This window comes from Prorops nasuta, unplaced genomic scaffold (genome assembly GCF_024137725.1).
Source record: "Prorops nasuta isolate Cenicafe-Biocafe unplaced genomic scaffold, Cenicafe_Pnas_1.2 PNAS00021, whole genome shotgun sequence".
NCBI classification, from domain to species: Eukaryota; Metazoa; Arthropoda; class Insecta; order Hymenoptera; family Bethylidae; genus Prorops; species Prorops nasuta.
Genome location: NW_027116818.1, coordinates 1,786,654 through 1,807,638, shown reverse-complemented (window position 1 = coordinate 1,807,638; position 20,985 = coordinate 1,786,654). Strand labels below are relative to the sequence as shown.

The 20,985-nt window shown below is 43.4% G+C and overlaps 1 protein-coding gene across 4 annotated transcripts; it reads left to right on the top strand.

The window, feature by feature from the left end:
* Window positions 1-163: 163 nt before the first annotated feature.
* On the top strand, window positions 164-20,912 carry LOC136780975 (caldesmon-like). 4 transcript variants are annotated; one of them, XM_066739600.1, is made up of 9 exons: window positions 164-426; window positions 972-2,352; window positions 16,785-17,235; window positions 17,336-17,805; window positions 17,935-18,128; window positions 18,361-18,635; window positions 18,760-18,834; window positions 18,908-19,087; window positions 19,171-20,912. In XM_066739600.1, the coding sequence occupies exons 2-9, from the start codon at window positions 1,121-1,123 to the stop codon at window positions 19,210-19,212; spliced, it is 2,919 nt and encodes a 972-aa protein (XP_066595697.1). In that variant the 5' UTR covers window positions 164-426; window positions 972-1,120; the 3' UTR covers window positions 19,213-20,912. The 4 variants fall into 4 exon arrangements, with proteins under 4 accessions (XP_066595697.1, XP_066595696.1, XP_066595695.1 ...); XM_066739599.1 differs by having other exon boundaries at window positions 17,944-18,128; window positions 18,328-18,635; window positions 19,171-20,911; XM_066739598.1 differs by having other exon boundaries at window positions 18,328-18,635; window positions 19,171-20,910.
* The last annotated feature ends 73 nt before the right edge of the window (window positions 20,913-20,985 follow it).

Sequence of the window (20,985 nt, the reverse complement as noted above, 5' to 3'; positions counted from 1 at the left end):
GTATCTGGGAAAAAGTTAACCGAGTGTCGCCTTTTTTTTCGTCTCTTCAATTCTTATTCCCTCCGTCTTCTTCTGATACTCCTTGACCTTCTGCCGGGCTCCGTGTCTTTTTTGCCGATTCCCTTGCACTGATTTTTTTTGTCAATCTCTTGCTGCTTTTACTTCAGCTCTCCGGGCAACAGAAAAGTGAGGTTAGGAGCAGTGAAATATAGAAGCTACTTGGGGGGAGCCGCTCGTTATTTCACCGAGAACTCCAAATAATTCAGTTTCTTACCGTTGTCGACCAAGAAAGACGTTGGTGGATCAAATCTTGATGAATTATTTGTTCGAATTTTAAGTGAGTTCCTTAATTAAATCCCCAACAAAATCTACATGACTGTCAGATGAAGAAAGAAGGGGAGGATACATTTTTTATCGGGTTTTTGTGTAAGTTTCAATGTCCCTATTATATACTCTGTAAAATCTTAAATTTCTTGTAGTAAATAAAGCTAGTTTTTACACATTAATCAAGGAAAATGACGTGATTCACACAAGTCATCATTTTCGATAAATTTGTAGGTTAACTCGATAAGGTTGAGAAATAAAGGCGTTATATAGGAAAATGTATTTCTTTGGAATTGTTTTATGCGCATATGAATGTCAATTGATTTAATAAAGTGTATAATAGTTGTTTAATGAACGACGTCAACAGGAAGCTGATTGAGCAATTCCGGTAAATCGAAGTTATTGATTTTGTAATGGTGAATTATGACGTTCAATGGTGAAGTGAGGGATGTTTCAACATCTCTTTCTTCTTCATTATTATATCAAAAATTGTTATTTTTTCTAACCTTATCGCTTTTAGCTCATGATAAAACAGATTTATCCCGACATTATCGACTTAATTTGTGTCGATAATTAAAATGTGTTATTTTTTCTTACTCTCTTTACTATATTGATAATTTTTTCAAATAATTTTCTTTTTATTTCAGGCTGGCTGTGAGAGACGAAAAGTATGAGATAAAAAGGAGAAGGAAGTTTTCTATTCCTCTAGGAATTATGCGCCTTGAATTTTGTACATAGTATTAGAATGTTGTGATGCCAAGCTGTTATGTAAAAAAAATAAATAGTTTTTAATAACATGGCAGAATCTAAGCCAGAAATCTCAATTGGTAGTAAGGAAGCTGCTACGGAGAAGTCAGAAACTGTTATGGACAGAGATTCTACCAAGGAGACTGATAACAAGAGTGGCGAAAATGGTTTAAATGAGAGTATCACTAAGATACAGAGTATTTCTGAAAAAGCTTTAAATATTAATGTGGCATCTGGTGCACAGGATGATGAAAAAAATGGTATAGCAACCACAAATGAAAAACCTACTGAAATAAAAGTGAATAATGATAAGAATGAAAAAAACATTGAAACTGTAAATAAACCCAATATAGAAGTGGGAGACAGTAGAGTTAGGAAAGAAGTTGCAGAAACTGAGGAAGTAACTAAGCCTGAAAGTGCCAATATTGTTGCCATTATATCAGAGGAGGAAGCTAAGTTAAACGAAATTTTAAAGGTGGTACATGAAGGACTTGATATCAAGGATTTTCAGAAGCAAGAAATTGTCTCCAAGGTGGTAAGGGCTACAGAAATCACAAAAAAGGACAATGAAGTGGAAAATAAGGTGGAAGTAATAGAAGATAGCTGCAACCAAGAGAAGAAATTAGAAGAAGTTGAGGATATAATAAATAAAACAGTTGAAAATGCTCATTGTAAGGTGAAAGAAGAAAAATTGAAGGTATCAGAGCTAAAGGGAGAAGAAGCAAAGCACAAAACTAAAGACGTTAACAAAACATTAATAGAGAAAGAGGATAAAGATGATAAAAAGGAAGAGGTACGGAAAGAAAAGAAAAAAGTGAAAAAAAGGGAGGAAAAGAAAGATGATATTAAAGCGGTGAGAGAGAAAGGACAGAAAAAACGGGTGGAAGAGCAGGAAGAGAAGGAAACCGAAACAAAAAAGGAAGTAGATGAAGTACAGGAAGTTATAGGGAATGCAGCAGATCAATCAGAACTTGGAATAGTTGGTCCTCCAACAGCAGTCAGTGATCTTATAAGCGATGCAGAGTTGCAGACCGAATCTGTTTTACCAACTGAAGAGAAAGTGCAGGATCACGTGGCGGAATGGGTGGAGAACACAGTAAAGCAGGAATCTTTAAAGTTGACTGAGGAAGAAGTTGAAGAAATTGAGCAAAGACAGGAAATTGGAAAAAATGGTCTCAAGGAAAAAAGATCGAGAAGAAGGAAAATGTCTGAATCTGTTTCCCTGCCAAGTAGAAAATCTCAAAGAATCATCAGTAACATCATCAAGAGAAGCATCAGGTGGTAAGTTAATTTAGTCTTTATTGAAAATATATGAAAAAGTGAGACTCCATTAATTTATTAATAATAATATTAAGTCTTATTCCAAAAAAAAATAGTAAAAAAAACGCCATTGAAGTTAAAATTTTTAGAAAATTTTGTAAGGTCGTAAGAAGGTTGAATTGGGCCAAAGTATGAAAATATCGAGTATCAGGTAAGAAACAAAATAAGAGAAAGGGCACCTAAAGCGGTAGTCGGGTAACATCTGGTGTCGGGCAGACCTCGTGTCCTTGAGAAATGGCAGTGAGCCGAAAGACGACAAAGGCGACCCTCCCCTTCGTCTTTAGGGTAACGTAGTGAGGGACTGGGCTGGAGGATTATTGCAATGGTACCAATACATTAATGGTAGTACAAACAATGGTGGTACCAATGCCAAAGTGGTTGCAGCGACCCTATCTGGAACGGTACCGTTTCTATGGTACCGTTCATAGGGATTACTCGCTTCTCCCTACAGACTCTCCGCTTTCATCCGGTCGGGGTGCAATCCCGAAACCATGGAAACTGGATAGACGACCCTGAACGCGTTTAGGAATTTATCCCCGGTGGGTTTGCGTACCGAGAAAGCCTTGTACATGTCGCGCAAAGAATATTCTCAATTTTATACATAAATCTTCTTTGTTTACATATACACTTTTTTCTCTATTCCCGACAAAAACACTGATCGTAAACAAACATGCCTTATAAGAAATTCGATTTGCTGTTATAAATTACTTGAAAGATTTTACGAATAGTATTCTTCGTCCCCACTTCCGGTAGTTATTTATTTTGGTAATTGGAGAGTTGGACCGCGTGAAATTGGCTTGTTTCCATTGAACGGTCGGCATTTCCGTTCGAGAGCTCGCGGCCTTGCATTCGTGAATCTCTCACGAGTTACGAAAGGTCTGCGGGCGGCTTTATATACCAGCAGCCATCTTTCTCTGTGCGCGCCCTTTCGCTGGTTCCCCGAAAAGCCGATACAACCTTCCTTACACGACCGAACCAAGCAAATTCAATATATTCGACGGTCTCTGGAAAAGCCAAGACTATTAAGCTCTCGAGTTGGATAACGCGTTGCTCTACCTGGGCCCCAGTATCAAAACAACAACAATTATAATTCCAAGATCCTAAAGTAAACATTGGCCAACCAAAATTCCAGATACTCTTAGAATTTCTCAGATTCTACTCAACCCGCATGAAGCTTCCCGTCTTTGTTCATACAAGTAGCATTGAATTGAAACTATTGTATTTCATTCCCGCTATAAAAATTAATTGTTTTACGAGCTCGGTTTCAAATTCTCAGTATTAGAATCTCTCTTGCGGTGTAAAATATTTTTATAATAAAGGAAACTTCAAGTGTGATGATGCGATTCTGAGATCCGACCGAGACTGTTGTGTGATATATCCACGAGTTGGATCAGAACGGGAGTGGTGGGGATCGATGGATGAATTCCCGGATGAAATGGGAGTTTCGTCTGGTGGGTCTGTGTGATGAAGCGATTGGCAGCGTTACCGGTGCTACCATCGCTCGAATCCCCATAGTCTGTAGCGACCCCTCTAGCTTTCCAGCAACCCTTACGACTGGACTATGACCCTCGAAACCCGCGAGCAAACTCGTCCAAGAAAAATCGCCGTTAAATCTCCTCGTTATGGAATCGCTTATTAATCATTTCCTTGCGAAAAATCGATTTCACCGAAATAAAAAGCAGCACTGTTCGTAAATCACGCGAGCTGCCAACGGGTCACCCTGGCGGACCCCTAGGGGGAAACTCAAGTGAAAAATTGCTTGTATTAATCGATGCGTCGACGACAAAAACAAAAAATAAGTCTTGAAGGAAAAATTGGTAGATCCGAGTATTTCACCAAGGTTGTATTCACTCCGCAAATATTAATATTAAAATTCGACCAAATGCTCCATAGTTAATTGTTAAATTGGGGATAGCTGAAGAGACGTGGTTCCAGGTAGAGCATTTCACTTAAGCTCTACAGAATTATTCGCTTTGACCAAGGCTTACCAGGTAGACAAAGAAACTGTAACGGGATTAAGGTATCAGGTATGGACAGTTTTTCCCAAAATAGGCAGTGTACGATTCGCGTGCCAGGTAAAAGCGGAGGAAAAAGTCGTCGAGAATGGCATTGGTTTTTGGAAGTATAGCGTGTCTTTGGTGCACGTTTTGCTAAGTGGTTCACCCCATCCTTAGGGCATCCACCCTGGTCATATTGTATATTATTTCTCTCTCTTTCTCTATTTGTCTCAATTCGTCTCTCTCTTCCACTCCCTCTGACTCAGTAGTTCCCCTTCTCTCTTTATCCCTCCGGCAACCTCTCTCTCAGACACACACACACACACACTCTCTCTCTCTCTCTCTCTCTCTCTCTCACCCCCCTCTCAGTTTCTCTCTCAAACGAGAAGCGTAGCGAGAAGAGGGGACACCCTTCATCCTTGAGGTGGGGTCCCAGCCACCCCACTGCTAGGTTCGCTAGGATCAATACCCGCCATCCAAACCAAAGTCCAAACCACCCTCTCTCTTGCCCATCGGCCCGCCGAAACCTGTCAGGACATACTCGATCCGCCAGGATCATCCTGGACCCTCCCCCCTCTCCTTACGTCATCCAATGAAAAAAAATTCAGCGTCGAAAATCTTGAACAACAAACCGGTTCTTTTTGCTCCTGGACCACTCGTGCATTTCAAGGACCCCTTCATCCTTTTATCCGTTCAAGGTCACTGCTTGGTGGATGACTTCCGGTTTCTTTGTGCGCCGGAACCGGCTGGAGAACCACGCCATCCCGATGTTATTTTTCTATAAGGGGGGAGGAGGGTGGATCAAGGTTCCCGAACGATCGATCATCGATTGTCGCGATTGTTGGAAGGGTTAAAACTGAAGATAAAGGACAGCTTGAGCGAAAGAGTTGTGGTGGTGGGAAAGGATGTAGAAAATGTAAGAAGTTTTTGGGTAACCTTGGTGGTCGCCGGGGCGGTACGGGTCGCAGCTGCGCATCCTTCGATGTTCTCCAGGCGGATGGACGTGTCTCGGTGCCTGGCGTGGAGACGCCGTTGGTGAGGCGCGGCACTCGTCGGCTTATTTCCCGCCTGCGCCAGCTGCGTAGGCCTCTACCGGTCGCGTGGAGAAGGAAAGAGAAACCAATGGGATGAGCGTTGTGTGCGGAGTATGCACGAATAACGCACCGAGCGAGAGAGAGAGGGGGGGGGGGGGGAGAAAGAGAGAGGGCGCGAGGTGTCGCTTTTAGGCTGTGGAGAAGGGGGCTGCTCGGTTTGATTGGAGAGAGACAGATGGAGCAACACCGCGGTTGGACGGAGAAGAATTACGGCTGCGAGAGAGAGAGAGAGAGAGAGAGAGAGAGAGAGAGTGAGTGGGAGTGAGTAGGGGGACGCGACGCACTCTGTCGATGCTCGAGAGAAATAAAGGCATCTGTGTGGAGAGCGTGCTGCCATGCTATGCGTTAGAAAAGAAGAGTGAGAAGGAGGTATTCTGAGAGAGCAGCATGTGTGTCCGAAAGCGAGAGTGAGAGAGAAAGACAACTGACGATGACGGTAGGGAGCGATTCCCCGACGATGAGAGAAAGACCGAAGAGATGGGTCTGCCCTGGGATCGAGAAAGAGAATTCGAGCTTCGAAGGATATTAAGGGAGAAGAGAGGTAAAAATAGAACCGAGCAAGCGGAGGGCTAATAGCGAAAGAGAAACGCGCGAGAAATTCAAGCGAACAAGGAGAAATAGAACGACGAACTGAATCGAAAAGAATTTGCGAGTTACGAATCAGAGAGCGATACCGATTGAATCCAAGATTATACTTTGGACCTGTTTGGAATTAGGATAGCGGTGGATAGCTGCGGATGTCGAGGCTGGATGAATTGGCGAGCTTTAGATGGAATTTCCGGTTTGGGAGTATAGCAGAAGTGCTGGTGAAACGGTGATACGGGACAGGAGATGCGGGGAATAATATAAACAGAGGCGAATGGCAGTAAATACGGGCAAAAACTGGCGTTCGTCAAGAGAGCTTGTGGTGTTGTGGAGAGATGGAGAGTGGGGAGAGCGACCGGAAATCGGTTTGTCCTTATTCGAGAGACTCGCGTGAAATATACACAGGCAGGCCTGCTTCTTCTCTTCGATGGCTTCACTCGCCAACCAACTTCGGGCGTAACTCGCAAAAACACTTGAGCCACCATGAGGCGATCTTTCTCTCTCTTTCTATCTTTCTCATTTCCTCCATATCTTCGACTTATCTTAATCTTTTCTCCCCTATGTCTACATTCTCCCCCCCTCCCCCTCACTCTTTCTCTCTCTGTCTCTCTCGAGTCTCTTCCGATGCCAAGATCGACTGGCACCGCCAGATACGTCAGTCATGCGTCATAGGATCTTTTATCGACGCGACGATAACGAAACCAACGCCTAAGCCTTCGCAGATAGACTTTTGAGGATTCTGGAGGAAATGAAATTAAGTCGACCGTGACAAAATCCAATGGAGAATTTATTCGGGGTTCGCGCTTCTCATTCCACCCACCCCTTTCCTTATGCTTTGCAGGAATTTTATAATTGGTCCGATTCAATTAAAATAATTAATCGTCTCTTATATAAGATCCTAACGAGTCCTTTGGTTCACAGTTTTCCATCGACTTTGGGCCAAACGAGTCGATGGAAAATTATATATGTAAGAGAGATAGAGAGAGAAAAGTGGCAGTTGAATATTCTCGTAATCGCGAGGTGCGAATAAGAATTATCTGTGCAGCGCCGCGTTTCTTTATCAAACCAAAATGGCCGTCATGGCGAACTATGACGCTCGGACTGGCGACCAACCACGTTTGTCCTTGGCTATTGTTTCGCGCACGCTTATCAATTACACGCACCATTGGTTTTTGCACGACAAAGACTCTTCGTGAGATATTTATAAGGAATCACGGTGGGACCGTGCGCTTCGGTGAATTGTAAATTTTACGTAACGGGACCATTCTCAGCTGCTGGTATTGGATGTCCAATCGTGGATGGTACAAGCGTTATCAAAGTCTGTGAGGCTGATCTATTTTTTGCCAGGGCAACTGATCGATCGGGACTATGTAACGCGGTTGTCGCCTTATAATCGAAGGAGGTCAAGTGGAGTTTCCTCCGCGATGCCAGGACACCAGAGAGAGGAGAAACCTGATTAGGCAAGAGCGTGAGAGAGCATCTCCGACGGCATCGTAATAGAATTCAGAGTAAATGCCAATAATTGGCGTCTGCTGTGGAGTGCCACTGCGGACGACGTTTCAGCATGATGACGTATACTGGAGCATACTAGGTGGACCTAACATAACCTCAACGTATCCAACAAACCTATCTGCTCTTGCGCACGTCCCGCACACGTCCCAGCCAACAGATTCGCCCGGAATAGTTCCGCGTTATCTCATCCGGCGCCATCTTAAAAATCCGATTCCTTCGGAATCTATGCGAAGCAGGAATGGTTCTTGGAATACTCCTGGTATCGATGTTTATATATATTTTTAGTTGAGAACCTTTTTTCCCCACGGATTATACATACGTTGTCGTGAGATGCGTGATTGAGGATCGAGCGAAGGGGGAATAATGAAAAGAGAGTCAGGAGGGGGAGGGGGGTGATGCGGAGAAGCAGAAAAAGATGGAGAAGAGTCAGGGGCAGAGAGGCTGGTGGTATCTGGTGGAAAACCCGGAGGATTGAGCGAGCGTTTCTGGTACGAGGGGTGGCGAACCCCTAAAGGACCCTAGTCGGTAGCGGTGACCTCCTCCCTCTTTTTCCCTGTCTCCGACCTCTTCCTTCTACCCTGTCCCCTCCACGATGCCCGGCATCCCTGCCGCGTCGGCCCGGAGCACGATCATTGGTTCACCGGTTCACGCAGGCACGAGGAGGCACGCAGCTGCCTGCCTTGGCCGCCGGACCGATCGGCCAGTTTCGAGGAGGCCAGCGCGCGTGCCGTTCGCACGTTCACGCGAGCTTCCTGCCCGGAAACCTCGACTTAACCTTAACCTAAAACATCCAAGCGAATATTCTCACTAGCGATTTGCCCCAACCACGGGATCAAACGCCATTGTAAGGTTAAGTCTTCCGAGTGGACCAGGACTTTTCGTGTGTGTCAAAGTGTTCGTCACCTTGGAAGAAAACTGATTAAATTCCCTTCCGGAAGTTGGACCATCCGTGGATGGAAGCCGCTTCCGCGCCGTGACACGCTCGGCCGTCTCCGGAGGGATTCGCGAAACTTCGCCACCGGCGTCGAGCGGCCATTTTGCCTAGCCGCCGAATCATTCGATTCGCCAAACCGACCTATGCTGACATCTCCCGAAGATATCTCGAAGCTCCTGCGCACGTGCAGCCGGCATTCTTCCACCTGATCAACAGAACAGCCTGCAAAGTTACCACAGAATATCGACGCATTCACGGGAGGATAGTGGAGAGCCTTCTATTGTATTTTTCGAAGATTCCCCGATAGGTCTCAGGCATAACTTGGTGCCTAGTGGAACGGGGATTTTCGGGGCTTCGTCTCCCCTCCTTCACGAATCGTCCCCCACCCCTGGCAGTTCGCAGGGCATCGCACGCAGGGCGGTACCGATGCCCTTTCGACCTCCCGCGGTCATCCAGAGAACCCAAAGTGCTTCCGTCGTCTGACAACAGCGTCTCGACAAAACTAATTATCGTTCAGTTCCGATAAAGCTTTCCCAGGGAATCAGCGTTGACGTTCGATTACCTTGGAGTGCCTAGAAAAATTGATGAAAGCTGAACAATTGGTTTCCACGTGAATTTCTTGATCCAAGTTTTGGGTGTGTGCACGCAGCAGTCCAGTAGTTGCTTGCTTTTTGTGTTGGTTAGGTACCACGTGGGGGTGTTTTGGATACCGGCGTCAGTTTGGAGCCGGCGTGTCTCTAGTCAGTAGAGTATGTTCAACGTTACCAAAGCTAAAAGGCTACGTGTTAGCAGAGTGCGCTTCGTAATAGAAAAGTACCAAAAATTCAGTGCCAAGAGAATAACTCAGGAAAGCTAGTAATCAAGCAGAATCTTATTAAGTTTTGCAACAATCAAAGGGAATATCGCACAGTTGCAATCAACGGTGTCCTGGAAGGATTATTAAACAGAATTAGTGAGTTTAGTGGTTTCCGGTGTGGTAAATGAAGCGAGTGAGGGAGAAGAGTGAACGGTTGGGTCTCTCGATTAAAAAGGAAGAGATTTTGAGTGGTTGGGTGGAAATTTGGTGGGCGTAGCGGATGAGAATGAAAATTTGACGATTCCTTGAGAGAAGAGTCGCGGCTATCGGCAGGTACTCTAGGAAAGAGAGAGGTCTCGCGGAGATCAAAGGCCTTGAAAGCGGGTGAGAGGAGAGGGTTTAGAGAGCAGGTAAGAGAGAGTCTGCGGAGACCAGGATGCCGCAGTGCGCCGTTGCTACGTGCCGGAACAGCCACCGGAGAACTCGTGGCCGTCGGATCCGGTACCATCGATTCCCACAGATACCGGAAGTGCGATCGAGATGGGTACGTGCGTGCGGGAGAGTTCCTCTGTCGAACGGCGATATTCCTTTCAACATACAAACAGCGAGGATTTGTTCTCTCCACTTCACCAACGATTCCTACGAGAAGGATATGGAACACCTAGTTTTGGGACTTCCGGTGCGAAGTAGGCTGAGACGCGGTGCAGTGCCTACTATTGGCGTTCCCGTGAACGTTCAGCCGGTCACCAAGATGCTCGTCGAGGATGCTAAACGGTCACTGCTCAAGGTCGCGCACGCCAAGATGCTGACAGGCCAGAAAGTCGTCCAAGAATCAAAGGAGAAGAAACCACGCGCCAAGAACAATCGATCCACGCAGGAACAGAAAATGGCGGGCATCGACGTTTTACTCGCTCTCGGACTAAAACCCGCGCCTCGGTGAGTCTTCGTTCGGTACAAACCACTTCCGGTTCGTTCAACAGCTTTCATCTCGCTCACCCCTTCTCCTCCAATACCATCTCCCAACACGTATCAAGCAATTTATAATTCTATATGTACATAAACAAAACGAACATGCTCTTCCCTCCACTCCTTATGATTATAACTCTACTATTTTTTTTATATTTCTTTATGTGTTGTTTTTCACGTTCTTTCGTTCTTTCGTTCTTACTCGTCAGCGCGGCCAGGCACTTTAACGATAAGCGTATTTCACCAACGCAATCTCGAGAGGCCTTCCACGAAATTGTATCGATTGTAACTGGAGAACGCAAATCTCTCTATGGAAGAAAAACAAAGAGAGTAATCGATAGTACCTTCTCTGTTATTGTTCCATTCGGAGGAAGCTATGAAGCAAGATGTTTCAATGACTGATTTCAACAATTATTTATACACATCAGCGTTCCATAAATATTGCAACGTTAGACTTTTCGACCTTCGAGAGTTATATTGGGAAGGTTTCGGGCTGTGTGGGTCACGGAACTCGAGGAGAGCTTGGAGTATTTTCGAGTGTGGTGGAGGAGAATCGATGCGATGGGAAAGAATGTAAGGCACAGCTTTGTTTTGGGTATCGCTATTCAGTCGTTTGGGAGATCAAAACATAGAGTCCTGCTAATGGTTGGAATTTTTCTTTTGTTCTGTTTTCTGGTTTAGGAGCTGCAGTCTTATTGACCTGTATGTCCTTCAGTATCTATTATTTTCTACTGACTAGAGTTGGATGTTGACATTCCCACAGTTCCGAGCTTCTTTTCACAACACACTGAACGAGTGTGCTTGTAGCGTGGCGGTTGCGCTGAAAAAATGTAAACAAGCTTTTACGAGGTTTCCACTAGTGTTGAGCACGCGCGCTTCGGTTGGCAAAGCAGAGGCAACTGTTTTACCGACGCGCTATCTTTTCAACCGCCAAAATGATTCGACCTCCGAATAACCTCGCTGCTAAGAATCGGGCGTCCTCCTTTCGTCATTCTTGCTTATCGTGATGCATGGTCGTTTCTCGATGAGACCCCTTTACGCACTCGGCGTGGAAAACGGCGAGTCGCTATCTTTTACGATGGCCTTCGCTCCTCAAGGCCCACCTGGAGAACCATTTTGGATCATGGACGTTGCTCGAGAAACTTCCATGATCGATTCTCGTCTGTTTGCAAGATCTCTCGGTCCATCGAAACAAGAATTTTTTTCTCTCCTTTTCACAAACAAACTTCGTGGCAATTATAAAGCTTGATTTCTCAATGGTTTTCAATGGCGTTCGGGACTTAAATAAGCGCAATTCAATGTCACATAATTCAACCTTCGGCTACTAGGACTCGGCAACAATAAAACAACGCCGCCATTTTTCAAATCTAATTTGTCAATGTTTATTCGCTTGTTCGGATAACCGAGCGAGAAATGTAAACAATTCGATGAATCAAAATGGCGAATTTTGAGGAATTTGGAAGTGAGTTGGTATGTCATTGATTATCCGCAAATAATCCGCCATGTTTGTCTTGTTAGGCGATTGCACGATAGGAATAAAAATTCTGATATGGAAATAGAAACGGTTTTTAATCGGCCAATTCTGGCGAGTGGGGAACTTTGTACTCGTCCGACCTAGCGTAACCCGATTTGACCTTGAAGCGTTGCAGTGGTTAAGCATCGTGGTACCTCTGCGTCCTTTGGCTGAGGCTAATCGAGGATGTTTCTGGTACATTCTGGGGAGAATTCAGGGATGTCCTCTTTTCCAAAATACTCTCCGAAACCAATTTTCCCGCCAAACCTTACATCATCTCCCATAAACACTTTTAATTACGTATTAATTACTCGATGGATCCATCTTAATTACAGTGTAAAATGATTAAAATCGATTGTTGGCTCCAATTATTTTTCCGTTTTCCCGATGTAATCTAACCTTCCCTGACGATAAAACGTATCATCAAACTGACGTAAGCAACACGAGTTATCCTTAAACGTACCATCAGTCCGCCAAGATTTTCCGGTTAGTCTCTCTAATCAAATCCAAGAATCGTCGTATCTTGACGAGCACAGTTTGACCTTCGCTGCAAAGTTCTCGAGGATACTGCAGCCGTTCACCATAACTACACAAATTGGTGCTTTTGTCAAAATTTTATGTATATCCTTTAACATTAGAAAGCTGCATCAGCCTTCGTTACTTTTTGCATTCTGTTGCCTCCCCGTCGATGTGACGCAATTTTCTGATATTTATCCACTTCAAGGTTGACCTCTTATAACAATGTTGCAATGTAGATTCCCAGTTCGAATTATGCGTAATTTATTGAATTAATTTCATGGATTTCATTAATTGAGAATTTATGGGGGCTTGAAAACGCTGGGAGAAGCTTAAAGGGAATTAATTGGCATCTTCTCAGTTCTTCGGTCACAGCTATAATAAGTGTCCTTGGAGCTCAGGGACGGCTCCACGAAGGTTCTTCAGCGGCGAATTGGGTCGAGACGAAACGCCCGACCTCTAGTAGCCATTTTCTAGCCAATAATAATAGCGCGATCTTCGACCGTTGCTCCCCCCTTCCCCCTCCGCCATATCCTGGTCGATTTTCTGCTCGACCTTTCGACCCTATCTCATTTTTATCCCAAGCTATTTACGAATTTTCCATCGTCCCAATTTACTCTAAACTCTCCTGGTGATCGCTACATTACAAATCGCGAATGGTGGAATGAAACTGGAAAAGATTTTTCCAAACGACCATGATATGCTGATAAGTTAGCAGACTATTTGCGAGAATCGGCTGCGCCATCCTTATCCAACGGCGTAAATATTATTTCGACCTTCAAGCAGTTTCCCCAAACGATCACCTTCGATCCCAAAGCTGCTATCCACACCGAGGCGCCACCTACCAGCTCTACGCAACACTTCAACTCGGTTTATGTGCGCGAAGGTCACCTTGAACTTCGTAGCCCGTGCTACGCGTAATCCGAGATGGCCGCCTTTGGACCCACGCCTAGATTCATATTCATCCGAAAACTCTGACTGGCTGCTGAAAAATTGCACTTTCACCTTGATGAAAGGGACAAAGGCTTTGTATGTGATTTATTTAGGTAAACAAACGGCAATTTGCAACGAGAGAGTCGCGAAGCCCTGAGAATACGGCGTCGGATAGAGGAAAGAAGAAGTGGGGCGTTGCAAGGTCCTCGAACGAAGATTCCAACCTGACCTAAGTTAAGCGAACCAAGCCTAGACTGCTCCCCCTCCTTTCCCCTAGATCCGTCGACGTCGCGACGCTGGTAGCCTAGGCTAGGCGAGGCCAGCAAAAGATTCTCGCGTGGCAACTCAGCGAACCGCGCGTGCTCCGCGGTACTCGCGTATACTCACTCTCCCCCCCCCCCCCCTCTCTCTCTCTCTCTTACTTTTTCTTTCACTCAACGCGATATCTCTGTCTCTGTTCAACCTCACTCCTGCTCTCCTAGACCTCTCCTAGGCCTCATAGTCACGCAGCGAACGCCGCCTAACCGGCCGTGCACTTTATCAGCTGCCCAACAAACTCCTCGTATTTTCTTTCGTCATCGACTTCCTCGTACGTTACTTGTTTACCATCCTCCAACTCGTCTATTCCCAACATTCATTCGATTCCCGCGTGCAACGATCAACCACCAGTTTCGTGGCAATCCAATAAACTCTGTGTTTTGGTTTACCAGTGTTCCCAGAAAATGAACCTCGTCTCACGATTCTCTTTTGTGTGGAGAAAAATAAATGAGAGGCAGATAAGGGGAGCCGAATATAATCCCCAGCTCTTTTGTGCACTGCTGGAGATTAAGTGTTTTTCAATATAGATATTTGGCGTGGTTTTTTGCTGGAGAGCACTGAACTCGATTCGTGGAAAGAGCTCAACGAGTTTCTTCTGGATAGTGTGAAGCTTTGTTTACTGTGAACCCAATCGCTGGAATTTCATATTGTTTTGTTTCTAATCTATTCATTTCTTATTTTTTCTTGGAACTGAATGGGGGAATTATTGGAATTTTTTAAGTTTGTGTGTCTCGTTGAATTAACTACTTTGAGAATTATTGGACTTTTGGATAAGCGCGCGTATGTGGTGAAAAATGGCCAAGTTCGGATCGCGCTCAGCTATTCTCGTGCAGTAGAGAAATGAAGTGGTCTATTCTGAAGCTCCTTGCAACTTTACCGACGCTGGTATTTATACGGTGACCCTATTCGCCATCCTCCCAGCCCGAGTCACGTAGTCCTATCGAGCGTAGCTCAACGAACTTTACAATTTCTCGTCGCTTCGCATTTCACCTTTGCTTCCATGAAAAGTTCATTTTTCCTTTTTGTCTATTTCCATTTTTCTGCTTTATCGGGAGTCAGCGGCCTGCTACTTCCGCTCGCTCGAATTTTTCAACTTTCGCTGCTGCTGGGAAGTAGAGAAAGCGTAGAAACCGGATGACAAGGAGGACGAGGAAAAAGTTTAGCACGGTGAAACCTTTTCTAAGGTTCGTTGACCCCAGGGAGCTTCCGGAGGTGAACGCGAGGATTGGGAACCGCAACAAAAGAGAAGGGGCGGAGATACTTTAGCATTTTTAACGGAGAGGTTAATAATATAAAATAATTAAAAAAAATATTTAGTAAACAAATTCAATTCTTTAAGCTCTGATTCGATCAATAACAAAGAAAATTGTTAATGTATATAAATACAAAGAGTAGAATTTAAAGTTTACAATAAAATCTGCAAAGGGTACATACTAGGCGGGATTTAACAGTTATTCGCGTTTCCATTCATAAGGATGCGCGTGCGTGGCTTTTGCTCGCACGCGCGAAGGACTCCGCTTGATATTTCGCTTTCACCTTCGCTCTCGCTCTCGTTCGCGTCGCGACGAAACACGTGCGCCTCAGCGAATTTAACCTCCCCGAAGATTCTTACCACCACTGCCACTATCGAAATTCCAGCGATACCATAAATCATGCCGACGCAATTTTTCTTCAAACGTTCGGCGCTCCAAGGTCACCGGATATTTTGGTCAACATGGAAAATGGGTTCACCACTGCCTCTTCAACTCGAGAAAATTTGCTACCGAATGGCACTGCTGGATGTGGGTAAGGGTCACCTTAGCGCAACATCCCAGATGCTATATCGAATTTCAGCAGCCTCGGATTACGCTTAATCTCATCCCAGGAAATTCTGGCAAGGAGTATCTATCGAACAAAAACAACTATTATTACAAAAATATCTCTCTCTATATTCATCTTCTGAATATATTTGACTAAAATTTATAAACAAACTATTTTCGGGCACCGATTTTGTAAGAATCGTAAATACAAAGATTTCTTGGTATACACGATACATAAAAATACGTTCAACCTGAAATTGGTGCTCGCGAGCGAGGCGTTTGCGTCGATTGACCCCGTTGGCCAACATGAACACGCCACTTTTCTTGCAGAGCGTTGCAGGATTTAGCTTCCTCTCACTTTTTCTTCTTGGACAAAAAATACACCGAAAGAAAAGTGAGTCGAGCTGAACGAAGCTAAATTACGTTCTCGAGTGAGATAAATATATTTGCTCGATGAACGACAATAACAGAGCTATAAGTTTTAATCTCTCTGTACGGTTCTCGGAGAAATTTGTTTTGTTATTGTTGCGCTGATGAATTTTGCGAGACTCTAGTATGAAATTTAATGCGTTTTAAGTGAACAGCAACGAGTGCACGCGCACTCCTTGGCTGAAATGGTACCGCGAAACCTATATCCGCGTCTATAAAGTGCAGTGAACGCTGTTGGGAGCAACGAACTTTGTCTTTACCCCCTCCTGACACTCCCTTCTCGATTGACTCCCCTCCCCTGGCGGCTATACGTTCGCTCACTCTTTCCCCCTCTCTCTCTTCCACCGGTCCGCCTGAGGTAACAAAACCATCTCTCTCCCGTTCTCTCTTGGTTGCGCTCCCTATATCAGAATCATCGACTCCCCCTCTCTCTTTAAAAAGTATACACCCCCACTCTCCGTCCTCCCTTTCTATTTCCGTCCACTGCGCCATCTCTCCCCTTCCCACTCTTTCACCCTCCGTTAACCTGCGCTTTGCGAATTCTCATCGAATTAATTCCCTACCGATTTCCCGTAGTCTTATAACAGTTTCTTGCAGGCGGTGTAAATAACAATAATATCGATCTAGGCCATGGGAAACCGATGATGTGTAGGTCCTTGGCAATTCTTATGGCTCAAGGACAACGCAGAGTTTGCACGGCTTATCGCTTTATCAATGTCATAGCCGCAAAGCGGACGCCCCTCTGTGACCTTCGAACGAACCACTCGCTTTCGTTTACGGCTACGCGTGAAATTCCATTCACGCGCGTCCTTTTCTTGCGCGGGGTTCCGTTATACCACGGTATACCACTTACAGTCCGATCGAATTTTATCCAAATAACCGTTAAAGCCCTACAATCAAGTCCTTGTGTCAGGTTTTGAATATTATTAGAGAGATGCTAAACTATTATATTCTGTAGAATTTGTGTATGGCCGCCATTTTGATTCGATTGAATTTTTCAGCCTGAACAAGATGCATGCCATGGAGGGGGGTGCAGCCGGTAACGGGAAAAAGTTGGAGAACGAAAAGCTAAGGGTTGGCGACGTGGATCACCCAGTATCGCCAAAAGTTCCGCAGAGCCAGCAGAACGGCGCTGCTTTACCCGAGGAAACGGCGGTCGCAACGGCTGACAGGCTTCGAACCACATCGATAAAGAAGGAGCCTGTGGACAAAGATGAGGATCAAAAGCCGCACCAGAAATTGCTGACACGATCGCAAAAGGATGAGAGCTCGACTAGAAAGAGAAAAGCAAATGATAGTCATCAATTATCCACCAATGGCAGCTCGGGGCCTGCTGGTAAAAAATCCTGTCTTGAACAGCGAGAACAGTTTATTTCCTCGCTAGTTGGAAGCGATAAAGTCAGTCCTGAAGAACTCGCTGCTCGTGCTGATCAGCTTAGAGCAGAAGTTCAGGTAACATTTCAGAATATTTCAAATTCTGTATAATATATGTCTATATAAGTATGTTTGCATAGATTTATTATTTGTTTAATAACTTACTTCTTTCATTCAGGCCCTCGATGAGTTAGCCCGTGCCAAAGAAATGGAATGGAATGAAATTCTTAGTATGAGAAAATTAAAGGAAGAGGCATACCTTAGACTCGAGCGAAAGAGGCAGGTTATAGGATTCATGGCGGACAATGGACAAATCTCGGATACCATGCCACTGGCAAGTTTGACTTTGGGTGTGAAATGGGAAAGAAGTAGTACTCCGGTACCAAAAGACAGGAACTTTGGGTCGAAGGAGGACATAACCGATGAGATGTCACGAGGAGCATTGGTCCACAAGAGGGAAAAGCACTCAAAATCCTCGTCCCAAAGACACAGTACTCAATCTAAGCAAGGGAACGATGGTAGGAAGCAAAATGAGGCCTTGAATCCTGAAAACAGACAAATAGGTGAAGGTAGACAAGGCGCCATAGTGGATGTTAAGTCCATCATTGCTGATTATAGACTACGCCATCCAGAAACTGTACCGCGAAGGTAAATTCTAACTAGAATTTAAATGAACCCATTAATCGTATCACTCATTACCTACTATATGATCTTACACTGTAAATTTTAACTAAATTTAAGTCTCCTTAAATGTTATCATGATGCTTATACCTTTAGGGGCCGCAGGATGCGGAATTCGGTAAATGTTGGCCTTGGAACTGGAGGAGCCATGATGGAAACAGGCCAAAATGTGGATTCTCGACCATCCAGCACAGATTCTTGCAAGAGTAATCCAAACGTCAATGATTCCAACAATTCTATGAGCTTTAAGGATGTCCTTGTGCAATTTGCCAAACTAAGTCAACAGCAGGGTAAATATTAAATTTTAATTGATCATTTTTGTTTTGCTTGTTTATTCCTATAGTCATTTCGGTTGATCCCTGTTGCCCCCTTTTCTTATACTATATTATCTTTTATTTGCTTTCCCATATTCCATAATTGGTGTAATCAAAGTAGTTTTAAAAATCGTACGATAGACTGTATGGATTTACACCATGATGGTCTTTGTAGGAGAACCCGTAAAAACACCTCAAAATTATCCAGATGTAACTCTACACCCAGTGGCGCCATCACCAGTCCCACAAAGCGCACCTCAACAAAGTGGATCCCTTTTGCACGGAATTTTGACGAAATCACAGTCTCCCAGGCCCACCACGTTTTCGCCAACACTAGCGAGACTTCTAACTGCACCTGAGAGGGAGAGGAACACCCCCACAATGGCAAATTTGCCACAACAAAACACCACCACTCAGCATCTACTCCAAGCTTACCAAGGATCAAATCCAGTGTCCATCAGTGATCTCTTATCATCTTCCAAAGTAAGAATTTTTTCTGTTATCTCACCTTACATTTATTTTCAACTGTTTTCTCATTAAACTTTTCCTATTTTTTCATTATAACCCTTGAATATTGATTATTTTACTACAATTTACGTTATACCAGGCTCGTACGGAAATAACGATAACTCCAGTCGTTAGTGCCCCGGTTCAATCTCACAGCAACAATCTGATTAATGTGGTGAGCTTATAAATAATTTGTTAGACTGATTGCTTAACTTTTGATCATATAATTAATCGAATTTTTTGAGTAGGATGACGTCGAGGAGGAAACAGCGATTATAGAGGATCGGGAATCAAGAATTTCTGGTAGTGGAAGGGACAGCAGGAATGACAGAGATACTCCCCCAAGGTGTCAAGGCTGTCACGATAGAGCTGCCCAATTTGTTTGTGCTGGCTGTGGGAATCAATGGTACTGCAGTCGCGAATGTCAGGTAAGTTTTTGGATCTTGTTGCTTTAATAAGCAACTATCTATTTGTAGACTATGTTCATTCATTAATTAATATCTTTTTTCAGGTGGCAGCATGGGATGAACATTCCGAAGTCTGCTCCGGCTAGAATTGAGAGAAATATACGACCAAGAAACGGTCCCCTCTCAATATATATTTTAATCAGGTGGGAGCCTGCACAACTAAGAATGAATCTAGTCAAAGAATGAAAGACCAAGAATATTTGCGATGAAGAACGAAAAAGCGGAAACATGGTATATTTTTAAGAAAACGCGAGTATGTTTAATCCATAAACGGATGAAGCAAACGACGAGAGCGTCCAGTCCTTACAACATCGTGTTAAGTATTATGCGCTTTTAACGCAAGTTCTCGGTGATACGCAGGATGATCCCTGTTAAACTTTTCAAATTGTTCTTTTATTGTCAAATCTAAATTTCCTTCCACACGATCGATTAATTAAATTCACATGATTACTGTTCACAAACGAATTACATCTCTTTCATTTTACCATTTGAAAGGATTAATTTGTACATTTATTTTTACCAAAGTTCAGCATTTACATATTTTATTCTCTGAATTCTATTCTCAAGACGTACCAACTCATTTGGTCAATCAGGTTCTTTTTGTTTCTCTCATTCTTACTAAATTTTCTCTGCTCAGTTAATAGATTTTTATCGAGCTTTTTATAAGTACGCGTAAGCGGTTTACGCATGATGGATTTTTACAGCCGGGGAAAATGGGAAAAGAAGGTTTTCTTTGTAAAGCGAGAAAGGTGCATGGAATGCTAAAGGAAAAAACAAAACAAATGGATTATTAACCCCTTAATTACCGCCGTCAAAAATTTGACCAGGTCTAAAGGCAAAGATCTTTGATGTTGGTCGTTAAAAAGTTAATAATAATAGCACAAATATCCGCAACTCCGAGTCGTTTATATATACGGGGTAAATTGAATAGACGGACTTTTTACGGTCTTCAAGCCGTTTATAAATAATTCCATTTGCCGATTATCGATGTGACGAAATACGGGAATTTCTGACAGTGTTTTTTACGATACGCTATTTTTCCTTTTTTATTAAATCGGTATGTATACACCATATATATAAATATATGATAATAAACAAGCAGCTTCGAGAAGTGCCGTTAATTTGCAAATTTTCCTGGATCACGCTCTCCGAAGCGCGGCTGAACAGGGAAAATGGCAAAGGATTTACTTCACGCTCCATTTTTTTTCTTCAAATTAACGGCTCGAAAAGCCCGTGAATTTTTTCGAATGATAAAAATTCCGGCGATCATATTTTATACCATATTTGTTACCAACGCGTAAATTTAGATTTAACAAGACGTTAGACTTAGATTAGTTTTAAGATATACTTTTTCCTCCTTCCTTTTGTACAAAAGTTAATTAATAATTCGATAATTTCCAAAAAAACAATGACTACTTTTGTTGTTAACGCACTAGCGTTAAAATTATTTAAGTTCAGCTCTAATTTAGCGAGTTACCCGATGGAAGATTTTCCCGGAATGATAATCTGTACCCCGAAGTTCCTGCAGGTATCGCGCAACATTATATATATATATATATATATATATATATTTTCCAATTGCAAAATAAACCAAAATAAACTTTTTAATCGTATCAAAAAGTTGGCTATATTCTTTTTGTGTATTACCCTTCTTTCATAGATACTTATGAATTTTTTCTTTTTATGTTCTTCCTAACCAATAATTCCCAAAAATTTATTTCATTAATTCATTACATATATATGATTTTTTATATTAAATATTAAATGTTTGTACTTGATAAGCAAAATAATTTTTAATTCTATGGGTATTTTATTACAACTGTTTTCTTTTAGGAAAACTTGTGCGAAACATTGTTCAG